The 20,003-nt window shown below is 44.0% G+C and overlaps 1 protein-coding gene across 2 annotated transcripts; it reads left to right on the plus strand.

Moving 5' to 3' along the window:
* Positions 1 to 14,420: 14,420 nt before the first annotated feature.
* Positions 14,421 to 16,036, plus strand: LOC125524145 (acyl-[acyl-carrier-protein] desaturase 7, chloroplastic). 2 transcript variants are annotated; one of them, XM_048689217.2, is made up of 2 exons: positions 14,421 to 14,613; positions 14,721 to 16,036. In XM_048689217.2, exons 1-2 carry the CDS (start codon positions 14,495 to 14,497, stop codon positions 15,817 to 15,819), a joined length of 1,218 nt encoding a protein of 405 aa, XP_048545174.2. In that variant the 5' UTR covers positions 14,421 to 14,494; the 3' UTR covers positions 15,820 to 16,036. The 2 variants fall into 2 exon arrangements, with proteins under 2 accessions (XP_048545174.2, XP_048545173.2); XM_048689216.2 differs by having other exon boundaries at positions 14,430 to 14,613; positions 14,718 to 16,036.
* Positions 16,037 to 20,003: the final 3,967 nt, after the last annotated feature.

Consider the following 20,003-nt stretch of genomic DNA (forward strand, 5'->3'; position numbering starts at 1 on the left):
GCAAACTAGTGACACTCTATTTGTCTATATATTCACACATGTACTAAGTTTCCGGTTAATACAATTCTAGCATGAATAATAAACATTTATCTTGATATAAGGAAATATAAATTACAATTTTATAATTGCCTCTAGGGCATATTTCCTTCAGTTATGGCTGAAGTGGGGGAGAACAGGAAGAGATCATCGGGGGGACAAAAGGAGGGTGCAACTTTGGCCCTCCCGTCAACCTTGGAAAACAACTTGGCACTTGTCTCTGCAACGGTGCCGGACAGTCCCTCGTCAAAGCAAGATCTGAAAAGACCACGTGTCATCTCGGATAAGAGCAGTTTGAAGAAGGGTGTTGTCCCAGAGAAACTACATGATGCAAAAACGGCTACCTCCCATGTGGAGGATCGCCGAGCATAATGAATCTCCTATGTTGGAATTGTCGCGCCGCGGGCAAAGCCGCGACAATTCGAGAGCTTCGCGAGTTAGCGAAGCAATTTGCCCCTACCATGCTGTGTATAGTTGAAACTCAAATATCAAAAGCACAAGTGGAAAGTCTTGCTGGTACGTTAGGATTTAATCATGCTTATGTAGTTAGTAGCTCTGGACGTAGCAGAGGCTTGGGACTTTTTTGGAATGATGGAATAAAGTTGGAAGTTTTTGGGTACTCTGAGTATCATGTGATGCGAAAGTGGCTATACCGAACTATGCTGACTGGAGACTCACGTGTGTTTACGGTGAGGCACAAGTCGGAGAGAGACATAAAACATGGGACAAGCTCAAGGCTATCTCTAGTGCTAGCTTGCTGTTGGGGAACGCAGTAATTTCAAAAATTTCCTACGCACATGCGAGATCATGGTAATGCATAGCAACGAGAGGGGAGAGTTTCGTCTACGTACCCTCGTAGACCGTAAGCGGAAGCGTTATGAGAACGCGGTTGATGTAGTCGTACGTCTTCACGATCCGACCGATCCAAGTACCGAACGTACGACACCTCCGAGTTCAGCACACGTTCAGCTTAGTGACGTCCCACGAACTCCGATCCAGCAGAGCTTCGAGGGAGAGTTCCGCCAGCACGACGGCGTGATGACGGTGATGATGATGTTACCGACGCAGGGCTTCCCCTAAGCACCGCTAAGATATGACCGAGGTGGATTATGGTGGAGGGAGGCACCACACACGGCTAAAAGATCAACTGATCAACTTGTGTTTCTATGGGGTGCCCCCTGGCCACGTATATAAAGGACTGGAGGAGGGGGAGAGGCCGGCCCTCCTAGGCGCGCCCCAAGGAGAGTCCTACTCCCACTGGGGGTAGGATTCCCCCCTTCCATGTAGTAGGAGTAGGAGAGAAGGAAAGGGAAAAGAGAAGAGAAGGAAGGAGGGGGCGCCGCCCCTCCCCCTAGTCCAATTCAGACTAAGCATTGGAGGGCGCGCAACCTCCCCTCTCTCTTTCCCCTAAAGCCCAATAAGGCCCATATACTCCCCGGCGAATTCTCGCAACTCTCTGGTACTCCAAAAAATACCCGAATCACTCGGAACATTTCCGATGTCCGAATATAGTCGTCCAATATATCAATCTTTACGTCTCGACCATTTCGAGACTCTCGTCATGTCCCCAATCTCATCCGGGACTCCGAACTACCTTCATTACATCAAAACACAAAAACTCATAATGCCGATCGTCACCGAACGTTAAGCGTGCGGACCCTACGGGTTCGAGAACTATGTAGACATGACCGAGACACGTCTCCGGTCAATAACCAATAGCGGAACCTGGATGCTCATATTGGCTCCTACATATTCTACGAAGATCTTTATCGGTCAAACCGCATAACAACATACGTTGTTCCCTTTGTCATCGGTATGTTACTTGCCCGAGATTCGATCGTCGGTATCTCAATACCTAGTTCAATCTCGTTACCGGAAAGCCTCTTTACTCGTTCCGTAATGCATCATCCCGCAACTAACTCATTAGTTGCATTGCTTGCAAGGCTTATAGTGATGTGCATTACCGAGAGGGCCCAGAGATACCTCTCCGAAAATCGGAGTGACAAATCTTAATCTCGATCTATGCCAACTCAACAAGCACCATCGGAGACATCTGTAGAGCACCTTTATAATCACCCAGTTATGTTGTGATGTTTGGTAGCACACAAAGTGTTCCTCCGGTACTCGGGAGTTGCATAATCTCATAGTCATAGGAACATGTATAAGTCATGAAGAAAGCAATAGCAACAAACTAAACGATCATCGTGCTAAGCTAACAGATGGGTCAAGTCAATCACATCATTCTCTAATGATGTGATCCCGTTAATCAAATGACAACTCATGTCTATGGTTAGGAAACATAACCATCATTGATTCAATGAGCTAGTTAAGTAGAGGCAAACTAGTGACACTCTGTTTGTCTATGTATTCACACATGTACTAAATTTCCGGTTAATACAATTCTAGCATGAATAATAAACATTTGTCATGATATATGGAAATAAATAATAACTTTATTATTGCCTCTAGGTCATATTTCCTTCAGTCTCCCACTTGCACTAGAGTCAATAATCTAGTTCACATCCTTATGTGATTAGTTCACATCTCCATGTGTCTAATACCCAAAGGGTTTACTAGCGTCAATAATCTAGTTCACATCGCTATGTGATTAACACCCAAAGGTGATCATGTTTTGCTTGTGAGATAAGTTTAGTCTACGGGTCTGCAACATTCAGATCCTTATGTATTTCGCAAATTTCTATGTCTACAATGCTCCGCATGGAGCTACTCTAGCTAATTGCTCCCACTTTCAATATGTATCCAGATTGAGACTTAGAGTCATCTAGATCGATGTAAAAAGCTTGCATCAACATAACTCTTTACGACAAACTATTTTATCACCTCCATAATCGAGAAATATTTCCTTAGTCCTCTAAGGATAATTTTGACCGCTGTCCTGTGATCTACTCCTAGATCACTATTGTACTCCCTTGCCAGAATCATGCTAAGGTATACAATAGGACTGGTAAATAGCATAGCATACTTTATAGAACCTATGACTGAGGCATAGGGAATTACTTTTCATTCTCTTTCTATTTTATGTTGTGGTCGGGTTTTAAGTCTTTACTCAACTTCACACCTTGCAACACAGGCAAGAACTCCTTCTTTGACTGTTCCATTTTGAACTACTTCAAAATCTTTTCAAGGTCTGTACTCATTGAAAAAACTTATCAAGCGTCTTGATCTATCTCTATAGATCTTGATGCTTAATGTGTAAGCAGCTTCATCGAGGTCTTTCTTTGAAAAACTCCTTTCAAATACTCCTTTATGCTTTCCAGAAAATTCTACATTATTTCCGATCAATAATATGCCATTCACATATACTTATCAAAAATGTTGTAGTGCTCTCACTCACTTTCTTGTAAATACAGGCTTCACCGCAAGTCTGTATAAAACCATATGCTTTGATCACTTTATCAAAGCATATATTCCTACTCTGAGATGCTTGCACCAGTCCATAGATGGATCGCTGGAGCTTGCTCACTTTGTTAGCACCTTTAGGATCGACAAAACCTTCTGGTTGCATCATATACAACTCTTCTTTAAGAAATCCATTAAGGAATGCAGTTTTGACATCCATTTGCCGGATTTCATAAAATGCGGCAACTGCTAACATGATTCGGACAGACTTTTAAGCATCGATACGAGTGAGAAAATCTCATCGTAGTCAACACCTTGAACTTATCGAAAACATTTTTGTGATAATTCGAGCTTTGTAGATAGTAACACTACTATCAGTGTTCGTCTTCCTCTTGAAGATCCATTTATTTTCTATGGCTTGCCAATCATTGAGCAAGTCAATCAAAGTCCATACTTTGTTCTTTATACATGGATCCCATCTCAGATTTCATGGCCTTAAGCCATTTCGTGGAATCTAGGCTCATCATCGCTTCCTCATAGTTCGTAGGTTCGTCATGGTCTAGTAACATGACTTCTAGAAAGGATTATCGTACCACTCTCGTGCAGACCATACTCTGGTTGTCCTACGAGGTTCGGTAGTAACTTGATTTGAAGTTTCATGATCATCATCATTAGCTTCCTCACTAATTGGCGTAGAAATCACTAGAACTGATTTATGTGATGAACTACTTTCCAATTAGGGAGAAGGTACAATTACCTCATCAAGTTCTACATTCCTCCCACTCACTTCTTTTGAGAGAAACTTCTTCTCTAGAAAGGATCCACTCTTAGCAATGAATGGCTTGCCTTCGGATCTGTGATAGAAGGTGTACCCAACTGTCTCCTTTGGGTATCCTATGAAGACACATTTCTCCGATTTGGGTTTGAGCTTATCAGGATGAAACTTTTTCACATAAGCATCGCAACGCCAAACTTTAAGAAACAACAACTTTGGTTTCTTGCCAAACCACAGTTCATATGGTGTCGTCTCAACGGATTTAGATGGTGCCCTATTTAACGTGAATGCATCTGTCTCTAATGCATAACCTCAAAACGATAGTGGTAAATCGGTAAGAAACATCATAGATTGCACCATATCTAATAAAGTACGGTTACGATGTTCGGACAAACCATTACGCTGTGGTGTTCCAGGTGGCGTGAGTTGCGAAACTATTCCGCATTGTTTCAAATGAAGACCAAACTCGTAACTCAAATATGCGCCTCCGCGATCAGATCGTAGAAACTTTATTTTCTTGTTACGATGATTTTCCACTTCACTCTAAAATTCTTTGAACTTTTCAAATTTTTCAGACTTATGTTTCATTAAGTAGATATACCCATATCTGCTCAAATCATCAGTGAAGGTCAGAAAATAACGATACCCGCCGCGAGCCTCAACACTTATCGGATCGCATACATCAGTATGTATTATTTCCAATAAGTCAGTTGCTTGCTCCATTGTTCCGGAGAACGGAGTCTTAGTCATCTTGCCTATGAGGCATGGTTCGCAAGCATCAACTAATGCATAATCAAGTGATTCCAAAAGTCCATCAGCATGGATTTTCTTCATGCTCTTTACACCAATATGACCTAAACGGCAGTGCCACAAATAAGTTGCACTATGATTATAAACTTTGCATCTTTTGGCTTCAATATTATGAATATGTGTGTCACTATGGTTGAGATTTAATAAACCATTCACCTTGGGTGTATGATCATTGAAGGTTTTATTCATGTAAACAGAACAACAATTATTCCGTGACTTTAAATGAATAATTGTATTGAAATAAACATGATCAAATCATATTCATGCTTAACGCAAACACCAAATAACATTTATTTAGGTTCAACACTAATCCCGAAAGTATAGGTAGTGTGCGATGATGATCATATCAATCTTGGAACCACTTCCAACACACATCGTCACTTCACCCTTAACTAGTCTCTGTTCATTTTGCAACTCCTGTTTCGAGTTACTAATCTTTAGCAACTGAACTAGTATCAAATACTAAGGGGTTGCTATAAACACTAGTAAAGTACACATCAATAACATGTATATCAAATATACCTTTGTTCACTTTGCCATCCTTCTTATCCGCCAAATACTTGGGGCAGTTCTGCTTCCAGTGACCAGTCCCTTTGCAGTAGAAGCACTTAGTCTCAGGCTTAGGTCTAGACTTGGGCTTCTTCACTTGAGCAGCAATTTGCTTGCTGTTCTTCTTGAAGTTTCCCTTCTTCCCTTTGCCCTTTTCTTGAAACTAGTGGTCTTGTCAACCATAAACACTTGATGCTTTTCTTGATTTCTACCTTCGTCGATTTCAGCATCATGAAGAGCTTGGGAATCGTTTCCATTATCCCTTGCATATTATAGTTCATCACGAAGTTCTAGTAACTTGATGATAGTGACTACAGAACTCTGTCAATCACTATCTTATCTGGAAGATTAACTCCCACTTGATTCAAGTGATTGTAGTACTCGGACATTCTGAGCACATGCTCACTAGCTGAGCTATTCTCCTCCATCTTGTAGGCAAAGTGCTTGTCAGAGGTCTTCTACCTCTTGACACGGGCATGAGTATGAAATACCAATTTCAACTCTTAGAACATCTAATATGCTCTGTGGTATTCAAAACGTTTTTGAAGTCCCGGTTCTAAGTCGTAAAGCATGGTGCACTAAACTATTAAGTAGTCATCATACCGAGCTTTGTCAAACGTTCATAACGTGTGCATCTGCTCCTGCAATAGGTCTGTCACCTAGCGGTGCATCAAGGACATAATTCTTCTGTGCAGCAATGAGGATAATCCTCAGATCACGGATCCAATCTGCATCATTGCTACTAACATCTTTCAACTTTATTTTCTCAAGGAACATATGAAAAATAAATGGGGAGCTACATCGCAAGCTATTGATCTACAACATAGATATGCAAATACTATCAGGACTAAGTTCATGATAAATTAAAGTTCAATTTAATCATATTACTTAAGAACTCCCACTTAGATATACATCCCTCTAGTCATCTAAATGATCACGTGATCCAAATCAACTAAACCATGTCCGATCATCACGTGAAATGGAGTAGTTTTCAATGGTGAACATCAATATGTTGATCATATCTACTATATGATTCACGCTCGACCTTTCGGTCTCAGTGTTCCGAGGCCACATCTGCATATGCTAGGCTCGTCAAGTTTAACACGAGTATTTCTACGTGTGCAAAACTGGCTTGCACCTGTTGTATGTGAACGTAGAGCTTATCACACCCGATCATCACGTCATGTCTCGGCACGACGAACTTTGGCAACGGTGCATACTCAAGGAGAACACTTGTACCTTGAAATTTAGTGAGAGATCATATTATAATGCCACCATCGAATTAAGCAAAATAAGATGCATAAAGGATAAACATCACATGCAATCAAAATATGTGACATGATATGGCCATGATCATCTTGCGCCTTTGATCTCCATCTCCAAAACACCGTCATGATCTCTATCGTTACCGGCATGACACCATGATCTCCATCATCTTGATCTCTATCAACGTGTCATCACATGGTCGTCTCACCAACTATTGCTCTTGCAACTCGCATAGCGATAAAGTGAAGCAATTATTTGGCGCTTGCATCTTATGCAATAAAGAGACAACCATAAGGCTTCTGCTAATTGCCGATAACTTTAACAAAAACATGATCATATTATACAACAACTTATATCTCATCACGTCTTGACCATATCACATCACAACATGCCCTGCAAAAACAAGTTAGACGTCCTCTACTTTGTTGTTGCAAGTTTTACGTGGCTGCTACGGGCTGAGCAAGAACCGTTCTTACCTACGCATCAAAAACCACAATGCGGTATAGTGATTGCTTTTTGATCTTCAGAAAGAACCATGTTCATTGAATCCGATTCAACTAAAGCTGGAGAAACAGACACCCACTAGCCACATGTGTGCGAAGCACATCGGTAGAACCAGTCTCGCGTAAGCGTACGCGTAATGTCGGTCTGGGCCGCTTCATCCAACAATGCCGCTGAATCAAGAATCAACTAGTGACGGCAAGCAATATGTATATACCCACGCCCACATCTCCTTTGTGTTCTACTTCTGCATATGACATCTACGCATAAACCTGGCTCGGATACCACTATTGGGGAACGCAGTAATTTCAAAAATTCCCTACGCACACGCAAGATCATGGTGATGCATAGCAACGAGAGGGGAGAGTATCGTCTATGTACCCTCGTAGACCGCAAGCGGAAGCCTTATGAGAATGCGGTTGATGTAGTCATACGTCTTCACGATCGGACCGATCCAAGTACCGAACGTACGGCACCTCCGAGTTTAGCACACGTTCAACTCGGTGACGTCCCACGAACTCCGATCCAGGAGAGCTTCGAGGGAGAGTTCCGTCAGCACGATGGCGTGATTACGGTGATGATGATGCTACTGACGCAGGGCTTTGCCTAAGCACCGCTACGATATGACCAAGGTGGATTATTGTGGAGGGGGGCACCGCACACGGCTAAAAGATCAATTGATCAACTTGTGTGTCTATGGGGTGCCCCCTGGCCACGTATATAAAGGAGTGGAGGAGGGGGAGAAGCCGACCCTCCTAGGCGCGCCCCAAGGGGAGTCCTACTCCCACCGGGAGTAGGATTCCCCCTTCCATGTAGTAGGAGTAGGAGAGAAGGAAAGTGAAAAGAGAAGGAAGGAGGGGGCGCCGCCCCTGCCCCTAGTCCAATTCGGACTAAGCCTTGGGGGGCGCGCAACCTCCCCTCTCTCTTTCCCCTAAACCCCAATAAGGCCCATATACTCCCCGGCGAATTCCCGTAACTCTATGGTACTCCGAAAAATACCCGAATCACTTGGAACCTTTCCGATGTCCGAATATAGTCGTCCAATATATCGATCTTTACTCTCGACTATTTCGAGACTCCTCTTCATGTTCCCGATCTCATACGGGACTCTGAACTACCTTCGATACATCAAAACACATAAACTCATAATGTCGATCATCACCGAACGTTAAGCATGCGGACCCTACGGGTTTGAGAACTATGTAGACATGACCGAGACACATCTCCGGTCAATAACCAATAGCGGAACCTGGATGCTCATATTGGCTCGTACATATTCTACGAATATCTTTATTGGTCAGACCGCATAACAACATACGTTGTTCCCTTTGTCATCGGTATGTTACTTGCCTGAGATTCGATCGTCGGTATCTCAATACCTAGTTCAATATCGTTACCGGCAAGTCTATTTACTCGTTCCATAATGCATCATCCCGCAACTAACTCATTAGTTGCATTGCTTGCAAGGCTTATAGTGATGTGCATTACCGAGAGGGCCCAGAGATACCTCTCCGAAAATCGAAGTGACAAATCCTAATCTCGATCTATGCCAACTCAACAAGCACCATCGGAGACACCTGTAGAGCACCTTTATAATCACCCAGTTACATTGTGACGTTTGGTAGCACACAAAGTGTCCCTCCGGTACTCGGGAGTTGCATAATCTCATAGTCATAGGAACATGTATAAGTCATGAAGAAAGCAATAACAACAAACTAAACGATCATCGTGCTAAGCTAACGGATGGGTCAAGTAAATCACATCATTCTCTAATAATGTGATCCCGTTAATCAAATGACAACTCATGTCTATGGTTAGGAAACATAACCATCATTGATTCAACGAGCTAGTTAAGTAGAGGCAAACTAGTGACACTTTGTTTGCCTATGTATTCACACATGTACTCAGTTTCCGGTTAATACAATTCTAGCATGAATAATAAACATTTATCATTATATAAGGAAATAAATAATAACTTTATTATTGACTCTAGGGAATATTTCCTTCACTCGCTGTCGTGGCTTTGCATCGGTGACTTCAACGAAGTTTTGTATTTACATGAACATGTGGGGTCGGGGCAGAGGAGAAGATCCCAAATACAAGGATTCTGGGACGTGGTGGATATATGTGCATTGGTCGATCTGGGTTACATTTGGAAGCCTTGGACCTATGAGAAAAATTGGCGGGTGGCGGTTACTGCCGGGTACAGCTCGATAGGGCTCTGGCCAACTCTGACTGGAATACCACCTTTCCCCATGCACACCTGACACATGAGACAGGCGCCTCGTCAGACCACTGTCCTATCCGATTGCAGTTCGAGCCCGCAAGTGCACCACTTGCAGGAAGCAGACCATTCTGGTACGAGTGTTACAGGGAGCGCCATGACAGCTTTAGCGCGTCACTGGAAGCCATGTGGAGCAGGACCCCTGGGAGCCAGTTAGCGACAGACTTGAGTATTAAATTAGAAAACTTGTCGCCATCCTTGCGGCAGTGGAGTGGGGACAATATCGGCTATGTGTCCAGGGAGATAAAGAAACTAAAGAAAGAACTTGCACTTTTGCAGAACGACCCTCAGCGTTTGTCACTGTCACACGCAGAGACGAAAATTACAGATCAACTAGTTGAGCTATATCACATGGAGGAAATTCTGCAGCGACAACGTTCTAGGGTTGACTGGCTAGTTGATGGTGACAAGAACACTAAGTATTTTCATAGAAGGGCTAGTATGCGGAGGAGGAAGAATCTAATCAAGAACTTGCAGAGACCTGATGGGACGTTGACACAAGATCCGGCGGAGATGGCTTCCCTAACAAACGCGTTCTACAAAGATTTATTCCATTTTGAAGGCACTATGGGCATCAACGAAGTGTTGAATACAGTGCCTGTGAAGGTGACAGCTAGGATGAACGCTGACTTGACAGCTCCGTTTACTCGGGATGAAGTCAAAAACGCCTTGTTTCAAATGTACCCTACAAAGGCCCCCGGCCCTGATGGATACCTGGCCCATTTCTTACAAAGGCATTGGGAGCTTTGTGGAGGTGAAGTTACAAGTGTGGTCCTGCGCATTCTCCGAGGGGAAGAAAGCCCGGATGTTATCAACAAAACACTCCTGGTCCTTATTCCTAAGGTGAAGGATCCGGTCCTACTAGCACAGTTCAGGCCAATTAGTTTGTGTAACGTCCTCTACAAGATAGCCTCAAAGGTGTTGGCTAATAGACTAAAGTTGATCCTTCCGAATATAATATCAGAGGAGCAATCATCGTTTGTGCCGGGGAGGTTAATCACAGATAATATCATTACAGCATATGAATGTATGCATTTTATGAAGAGAAACAAGGCAAAGAGGAATAGATTCTGTGCGGTCAAACTTGATATCATGAAAGCCTATGACCGAGTTGAGTGGAGTTATCTGGAGGCGATCATGACCAAGTTGGGTTTTGCACCATCTTGGGTTGCCTTAATAATGAGGATGGTGAGCTCAGTTAAATTCTCTGTTTTGTTTAACGGTGGCAAGTTGGAAGAGTTCGTTCCATCAAGAGGGGTCCGCCAGGGGGACCCAATTTCTCCATATCTATTTTTGCTTGCAGCAGAGGGCCTTACGTGCCTCCTTAAAACACAAGATGAATCATCGCACCTCAGTGGTATTCTAGTGGCTCCATCGGCTCCGCCGGTAAGCCATTTACTTTTTGCTGATGATAGCCTACTGTTGTCAAAGCCAGTTCAAATGGTGCTATTGAGTTGTCCTCCTTGTTGGATCGGTACTGCAATGCTTCGGGACAAAGGATCAATCTGTCAAAATCTTCAGTGTTTTTTAGCAAGGGGTGTCCCAACTCCTTGCGAACTGAGGTAATGAATATTCTCAGTATTGCAAATGAATCTCTTTCGAAAAAGTATTTGGTTTGGGTATGCCCACGGATGTTGGGAACAACAAAAATGGTACCTTCAAGTTTTTAAAGGATAGGGTATGGAGTAAAGTGAAGGGGTGGTTGGAAAAACTCCTATCTTCAGGAGGAAAGGAAGTTCTTATAAAATCTGTGGCTCAGGCGGTACCTGTCTATTCAATGTCTTGTTTCAAGCTACCACATGGATTATGTGAGCATATAAACACACTAATACGTAAGTTTTGGGGGGGAGCAAAGAAGGACAGAGGAAGCCGAGTTGGGTCTCGTGGAGTACTATGACAAGGCCGAAACATTGTGGAGGTTTGGGGTTTCGTGACATAGAACTTTTTAACCTTGCACTTCTCGCAAGACAGACATGGAGGGTAATGATGGATCCGGATTCACTAAGTGGTCGTGTGTTGAAGGCAAAATACCATGTGAATGCAGATTTTCTCCAAGCTGATCTGGGCCAGCGCCATCCCAAATCTGGAGAGAAATTATCGAAGGTCGTGATGTTCTCACTCAAGGTTTGATCCGCCGCATCGGGACTGGAGAGAGAACTTTGATATGGCAACACAACTGGTTACCAAGAGTGCATAATATGAGACCAACTGTAAGTAGAATCCAACCCCCCCCCTCAAGTGTGGATGAACTCATATTGTCGGGAGCTGAGTGGAATAGAGCACTGATAGATGAGGTGTTTTTGCCCTCGGATGCGTGGGCAATCTATGAAATCCCATTATGCACAAGATACATAGAAGATTTTTGGGACTGGGTACATGAGAAGAATGGAGTCTTCTCTGTTCGCTCGGCCTACCGCATGCTTGTTGATACGAAGATGAGGAGGGAGGCCTGGCTTGAGGGACGGGCTGATGTGTCAAATAATGAAGGTGAGCAAAGATCTTAGTCTAAGCTGTGGAAGGTGGATGTACCCTCAAAGGTCAAGATTTTCTTGTGGCGATTAGCTCAAAATTCAATCCCAATAGCTGACTTACTACATGACAGAAACATGTCGACAACTACTACATGCAAGCTTTGCGGTGCAGAGGATTCTTGGCGACACTCATTGCTACATTGCAGTGTAGCAAGATGCGTTTGGGCTCTCCAGGACTCTGACCTAGTTGAAGTCCTTAATTCTACCCCTGAACCAGATGCAAAGAGATGGGTCATTGCGATCAGAGAGCTTCTCTCTTCCTCTGAATTCACTCAGGTTGTGGTGACTCTATGGGCTATATGGTATGCGAGGCGACAGGCTACCCATGAGAGCGTTTTCCAAAGCCCTTTGGCGACACACAATTTCATCATGAAATATATCTGCGAACTGAAGGATTGTAAACCGCCACAACCACCTCGCCAGGCTGTGGCAAGCCCAACCCGAAGCAGAACAAGATGGATACCCTCTTCGCCCGGGGTGGCAAAGCTGAGGGTGGACGGGGCTGTTTCCAGAGATTTAAGCGAAGGGTCCTTCAGTGTTGTGTGCAAAAATTCGGATGGTGTGTTCCTGGGGGCCTCATGCATGAATTATAGCGGGTTGTCTGATCCAGCTACATTGGAGGCGTTGGCATGCCGTGAAGCGATGGCATTAGCAGCAAATCTTCAGCTGACGAGAGTGGTGATTGACACTGGCTAGTGACTACCAAGGTGTTGTTCGAGCTATCAATGAACGCACTGGAGGAATGTATGCACCGGTAGTTAAGGAGATCAATGAGACTATAGCCGATTTTTAGCAGCGCTCCTTCATCTTCGAAAGACGAGAGACAAATGTCGAGGCATATAGCCTCATTAAACATGCTTTTGGTCTGGGGCCCGAGCGTCATTTGTGGCTTATAAACCCGCCAGATATCGATTGTATTCCTATGAACTTTGATTAAATAAAGCAAGCGTGTTTAGATTAAAAAAACATACAGTATGCCATTTCGATCACCCGCTCCATGAAATAAACCTACTTTTGTCATTTCGGGTGCATTAGCGGTTAATTGCCTGCCCGGTACCCTTGTCAGACTTGGACCCCACTCATGCCAGGGGAAAAACGACAAATTCAAACGTGCCCAGTGCTCACATTTAATATTCACACTGTTGACGGCAGATTTTGTACGGGCTGCATATATTTCTATGTCATGATAGATACCGTTAGAGCACATCTCAAAAAAATTATCAAGAAAAACATGATGCTCAAGAAAATTATCAATGAAAACATTACTCAGCACAATAAAAACAACTATTTTCGTATAAAGAAAAGATAACTGCATGCAGAACTACGAGTAAAGAAAATAGAACTGCACTGAAAATTATATTAACCCTTCTTTCTTTGGTCAACCGCCGCCTACGAGAGATTGAATATTACGATGAACCAGCGGTAAAAAAAAGGGACACGTGCAAACGCCCTTGCAATAGAAGATTCTAAAGACTGAAATAGTCACTCGTTGCTTAAGATGAGATATAGAAATCACAGAAGAAACATCAAAACAGTATTGCAGTCCATCAACACTTGTTCAAAAAGTTTGAGAAATAAGACCATACGCCGTAGAAATAACACGGAAAAAATGACAAAGTTGTCGCATTCTAACCAGGCAATTATTGTGCTTGACAGACACAATAACAGGAAACGAAAACCAGTTTGTGTCAGCTGACGACTATCCCTTTACCTTTTCTTATAACGCTTGGAGGAGAAGAAAAGAGACGGGAAGAAGAATCTGCGTTGGTAAGACGCAGCGTAGCAAAACCTGTGCCTACGTGGCCTCCACAAGCACCGCATCGAGCAGTCAAACAATGGTTGCTCCGCATTCTCTCCGCATACTGAGGTGAGGCTGTGGAAGTCACACGTATGGTGTGTGTGTGTGTGGCTTGATGGAAATAAAATGGCATTTTTACTTTTACAAATGTTGCTTGGAGCAAAATGACTGCCATGTGACGGGCCTGTGCGGGCATGCAAAGTTAAGAGTCGCGCATCAATCCAAAGAGTACAACAGCAGGTAACCGGATAACTGCGGCTTCAAAATGTTTTTAATGTGCATCTGACCTACGGTTTCATCATCCATTAATGTACGTTAATGCACGTCTGTCCCAGCATGCTGGAGCAACGCCTGACATAACCCTACGTGTAAAAACCATCGCAGAAGAAAAAAAAAACCTATGCGTAAAAGGACTAGTGGTAAAAGTTGCAGTACATGTTTACGTACAATGATAGCTTTCCGAATTTACGAATGCAGTAACTCGGTGCCAACCAGGGTGGGTGGTAGGGTACGTCTCGTCTATACATACGCGAGGCTGCCTGCTTCCATTTGATCCGGTTCATATCATCTGATCTGATACGGACATGGCGACGGCGGCGGCAGTAAAAATGTCGCCTAGGTCGACCGGATACCCTCCGTCGTGCAAACCAAGCAACACCGGCTGCTACTGCAAGCCACCGGCCGCAGCTCCGATGAGCACCTTGTAAGTGGAGTGATCGATTATCTTGTTTTTGTATGGAGAACATATGTGGTGGCGTAAGTGCACGCATGCATGCAAGCAAGATGATTAACTTTGCATGGGGACAGAAGGTGCAGGAGCGCTGTGAGCAGCAGAGGAGGGCCGACGGCCGGGCGGCGGGAGGAGGAGGAGGAGTGGAGGAGGTACCTTGCGCCGGAGAGGCTGGAGGTGCTGGCGCGGCTGGAGCCGTGGGCGGAGGCGAACATGCTGCCGCTGCTCAAGCCGGCGGACGAGGCGTGGCAGCCGGCGGACATGCTCCCGGACGCGGCGGCGCTGGGCGCGGACGCCTTCCACGCGGCGTGCCTCGAGCTGCGCGCCAGGGCGGAGGGCGTGCCGGACGCGCAGCTGGTGTGCCTGGTGGGGAACATGGTCACGGAGGAGGCGCTCCCGACGTACCAGAGCATGTCCAACCGCTTCGAGGGCACCCGCGACACCACCGGCGCCGACGGCACCGCCTGGGCGCGCTGGGTCCGCGGCTGGTCCGCCGAGGAGAACCGCCACGGCGACGTGCTCAGCCGCTACATGTACCTCTCCGGCCGCCTCGACATGCGCCAGGTGGAGCGCACCGTGCACCGCCTCATCGCCTCCGGGATGGCCATGCACGCGCCGGCGAGTCCCTACCACGGCTTCATCTACGTAGCCTTCCAGGAGCGCGCCACCGCCATCTCCCACGGCAACACGGCGCGCCAGGTGCGCGCGCACGGCGACGCCGCGCTCGCGCGCATCTGCGGCGCCATCGCCGCCGACGAGAAGCGGCACGAGGCGGCCTACACCCGCGTCGTGGCGAAGCTCTTCGAGGTGGACCCGGACGCCGCCGTGCGCGCCATGGCGTACATGATGCGGCGTCGCATCACCATGCCGGCCGCGCTCATGGACGACGGCCGCGACGCCGACCTCTTCGCGCACTACGCCGCCGCCGCGCAGCAGGCCGGGGTGTACACCGCGTCGGACTACCGCGGCATCCTGGAGCACCTCATACGGCAGTGGCGGGTGGAGGAGCTCTCGGCGGGGCTGTCCGGCGAGGGGAGGCGTGCGCGGGACTACGTCTGCGCATTGCCGGAGAAGATCCGGAGGATGGAGGAGAGGGCCCATGACAGGGTGCGAAAGGAGCCCACCCCGGTCCCGTTTATCTGGATCTTTGATAGGCCTGTCAGTGTCGTGCTCCATTGATTCCAAGAAACCCGGACTCCCATTGCTGCAGCGAGTGAGGCAGCTCGAGGCGAGAAGCTACAGTGTAGAATATGTTTCATGGCGCCGTCTTATTGCGTAGGACATGTATTTATCTTTCTAAAAGATGGACATGTATTTGTTTTTTCTTGGTTCTTGTGTCTGTTTCTCTGTTCTCGGCTATTATTTTACCGCATGCATATACATATATGTGTTCTAATTTTTCCCTGGTAGACATTTTCTATGTGGTCATATTTATCTTAATTCTTCTAATAATATGAGTATTGAACATATATTGTTTCAGTTTAACTATGGAATTAACGAAATGAATCTCACATGATAATGATGTGTCCAGAACATTTTTGGAGAAATGTGAGATTAAACCGTTAATTTTATGAGAGGTATCAACCATTTAATTTGAGAGCTTATGCTACACCTATGCATCAAAATATGTGTTCATGTACTAGAAAACTATTCATATTTTTGAAAAGTCTTCTTATATATGAAAAAAAATGTTTACATAAGTGTTCATGTATTTCATACAAACATTTGTATACTTTAACCAAAAGAATATAAAAAATAAAAATTAGTGAATACCTAGAAAAAAGAACAACAATCTAAAAAACAAATAGTACAAAAAAGGAAGTGTTACTTTTTTTTGAGTAACAAAGGAAGTGTTACTAGGACGGCCCATGTTGTGGGACGTATCTTTTTTTTTTAGCATCAGTACAGACACAAGCGCTTATATACACGCGCATACACTCACCCCTATGAACGCACACACGCACACCCTATCCCTATGAGCACCTCCGAGAGACTGAGCCGGCATATCATCTTGAGATTTACGAAGTCACCGTAGGCGCCTCGTCGTCGACGGGAACGTCTCCTCCCACTGAAAGCGTATCGCTGGAAATCCTGAAATAAATCCAGAAATAATGCGAGCACCAGGATTTGAACCCTGATGGGTTGGGGATACCACTGTCCACCTAACCAACTCAATCATAGGTTGATTCGCATGTTGTGGGACGTATCTGAACTGAGCGCTATGCCTGGGAGCGGCTTTGTCTCGCCCACTGCGTTTTTTTTTTGAATCATTTGTCTCGCCCCCTGCGTTGCCAATGAGCCCTCCCCTGATCCAACCCCACATGTTCTATTTTGTATTCTACTCATGTGTTTTTTCAGTAATAAATTTGGCGATACCCTAAAAAATAAAAACTAACGAGCCCTCCCAAGTTGCTTCCAAGTTCGTTTGTCTTCACTGTTTTTTTAATTTGTGCTTTTTTTGGTGTATAATTTTGATTTTTAATACATATATTCAAAACTTATTTTTCTAAACCATGAATTTAAAAGTTAACAAAGTGTAAAAAAATTGTTAGAATTAAAAATTGATAGCACTATTTTTTGAAATTATAAAAATGGACAAGCACTAAAAAACAATGTACGTGGTATTAAAAAATATTAGTACAAAAGATATTCTAATTCAAAGAAAATGTTTCATGCCACAAAATAACATGTATACTAAATGTAAAAATGTTCTTACATATCAAAAATATGTTTGCGACACTTAAAAAAACTATACAATGAAAACAAATTGTATTGTTTAAAAAGATGTATCATATACTTCAAATGTTCCGTTAGTTATTTGAATATTTTAACATGTATCAGAAAAATGCTCAAAAACATGTATTTGAAAATATGTTAAACATGTATAAAAATATTGTTTCAGATGTGTATGAAAAATGTACAATAAGTATGAAAAAACTAGACATCAAAACATATATTTGAAAGGGTGTTAGTCATTTACTGGAAAAACGTTAAACATGCATAAAAAATTATCTGATGTGTACAAAATTGTAAAATGTGTATGAAAAAAGTAGACATGTGTTGAAAAAATAAAAATAATAAAGAGAAACGGTGAAACCGGGAGAAAGAAACAAGGAAAACCAAAAAACCAAAAGGAAAAAAGAATAATGAAACAAAAAAACTGAAAGTAGAGAAAACCAAAGAAAAAACCGATGACAATGAAAACAGATAAGATTTTTTTTGAGACAAAAAAACCGATAAGATAAAGACACAGAGAAAAGATACTTGTGCCAGAGGAGCTATAGTAATGGGCCGGCCCACTCCCTTGCACCCAAGGCGAGTCCGAGTTACGTCTCGATACAACGAGAAATGAGAGCAACTAGTTAACGAGCGCTCCTTCGGAAGCCTCACAACGATCAGCACCACTTGGCGCGCTCTCGGCCATTCGCTACGTGTCGCGCTCTAGACGCTCCCTCCGGATTTTGTTTTTATTTTTAATTTTTCCGCACGCGTTTTTGGCTTTTTAAACAGTTTTTTCCGATTTTTTCGACGTTTTGATTTTCCACCGGTCTTCCTTAGCTTTTCAATCAAAATTTTTTGGGGAAAAATATTTTGGGCGATAAAACACATTTTCTTTTTTTTTTCTTTCATGAGAGTCACGGTTTTTCTTCCGCGAGAGGCATGGTTTTGCTTTCGCGAGAGTCACGGCCGTGCCTCTCGAAAACGAAAAAAATACGTTTTCTATTTTTTTTTCTTTCGCGAGAGTCACGGTTTTGCTTCCGCGAGAGACATGGGTGTGCTTTCGCGAGATTCACGGCCGTGCCTCTCGGAAACGAAAAAAACGTGTTTTCTGTTTTTTTTCTTTTGCGAGAGTCACGGTTTTGCTTTCGCGAGAAGCACGGTTGTGCTTTCACGAGAGTCACGGCCGTGCCTCTCGAAAAGGGAAAAACAACGCGTTTTCTGTTTTTTTTCCTTTCTCGAAAGTCACGGTTTTGCTTCCGCAAGAGTCACGGTTGTGCTTTCACGAGAGTCACGGCCGTGCCTCCTCGGAAACGGAACAAAAACGCGTTTTCTCTTTTTTTTCCGCGAGAGTTATGGTTTTGCTTCTGCGAGAGGCACGGGCGTGCCTCTTTCGAAAAGAGAAAAAACCCGTGCTCCCGGTTCGGTTTTTTCGTCCATTTTTTTCATGAAAAAAAGTTCATCAAAACCTATCAACATGGGATCTAGTTTTGAAAATCTTGACACGAGGAATCCAACGGTGAAAGGGGTTCGAGATTTGGACGCACAGTTTGAGAGTTAAACGTTTTGAATAAACGGATGTACGAAAAAAAAAGAAAACTCTCAAGTTGCAACAAGTGGCACGGTGCATGTGCGCCATTTGTCACAACTAGAGAAATTGGAATGATCTTTGCAAAGGATACTCCTTAATTAGTGATTTCGGCGAGAAATAGTTCTCGCACGCAAATAAAGTTCTAATGGGCCATATGATTGATAGACATGGCCACAAAGCTTGCTTGGAACCTTGTAAACCCCGTCACCAAGTCATCGACATCATCACTTCAATAGTACAATCGCGGGCCACTCCTCTTCTGTGGTAGAAACAAAAATCTACAACTAGTTCTGTGTATAGCACATTGTCAAAATATATTTTGTCAGCTGTAAAAGTATATAAAAATGTAGAATTCGAATTTGTTGTAATATACTTGTTTTTTTTGCGGGGTATACTTGTTTTTGTTATGAAAAATAACTTTTGACTAGGGGGTATTCGAAGCACAATCACAAGTAAAGTTAGCCAACGTGTGTATGATAGCCTTATGCGAAGATCTTCGTACACGATCAGAAATAACATAATGCTATTTTTAAATAGGTCACCTGGAGAGCCCGGCCTAATCCTATTTAGGAAGGCCTCGGGTGGAATTGCACAGTCGAAGGCTCTGAGTGTAACATGACTCCTTGACTCCTTTGAACCCTCACCCGAACTCATATTCGAGGTTGGCCGTAGTCGTAATGTGACTCCTCGAACTTGACCCGAGAGCCACTTGGAGCTAATAAAAGAGGTCCAAGATCCCTAGTGCCCTAATTTGGATGACACATGGTCTGGAGGCACGTACTCTTCGCCGTGAATGCCAGGTTCTTGGCGCGTCCCAAACCGCTTCTCTTTGCAAGTTTGGTTGATCTCCCCCTGTTTGGCGATGATGGTTAATATGGTGTGGTGTTGTGCTGCCGTACAAAGCGTCTTCTATGCTCATTGGGGATCGGTGGATATTTTTCTTTGTTGATACTCGCATGGAATGTCGGTGCATTTGGTGGTTCATTTTTTCTTCAACTTATGTGACCTTGGCGATCAGTTTAATGGGTATTTTGTGCCTTAGTATATGGATTTT

Source organism: Triticum urartu, chromosome 7A, assembly GCF_056163025.1.
Source record: "Triticum urartu cultivar PI428250 chromosome 7A, HENAU_Tu73, whole genome shotgun sequence".
Lineage (NCBI taxonomy): Eukaryota > Viridiplantae > Streptophyta > Magnoliopsida > Poales > Poaceae > Triticum > Triticum urartu.

Coding starts and splice junctions, on each gene's coding strand:
- LOC125524145 (XM_048689216.2), top strand. CDS start 14,495: ATGGCGACGGCGGCGGCAGTAAAAATGTCGCCTAGGTCGACCGGATAC. Junction 14,614..14,717: donor GCAGCTCCGATGAGCACCTT/GTAAGTGGAGTG, acceptor GCATGGGGACAG/AAGGTGCAGGAGCGCTGTGA.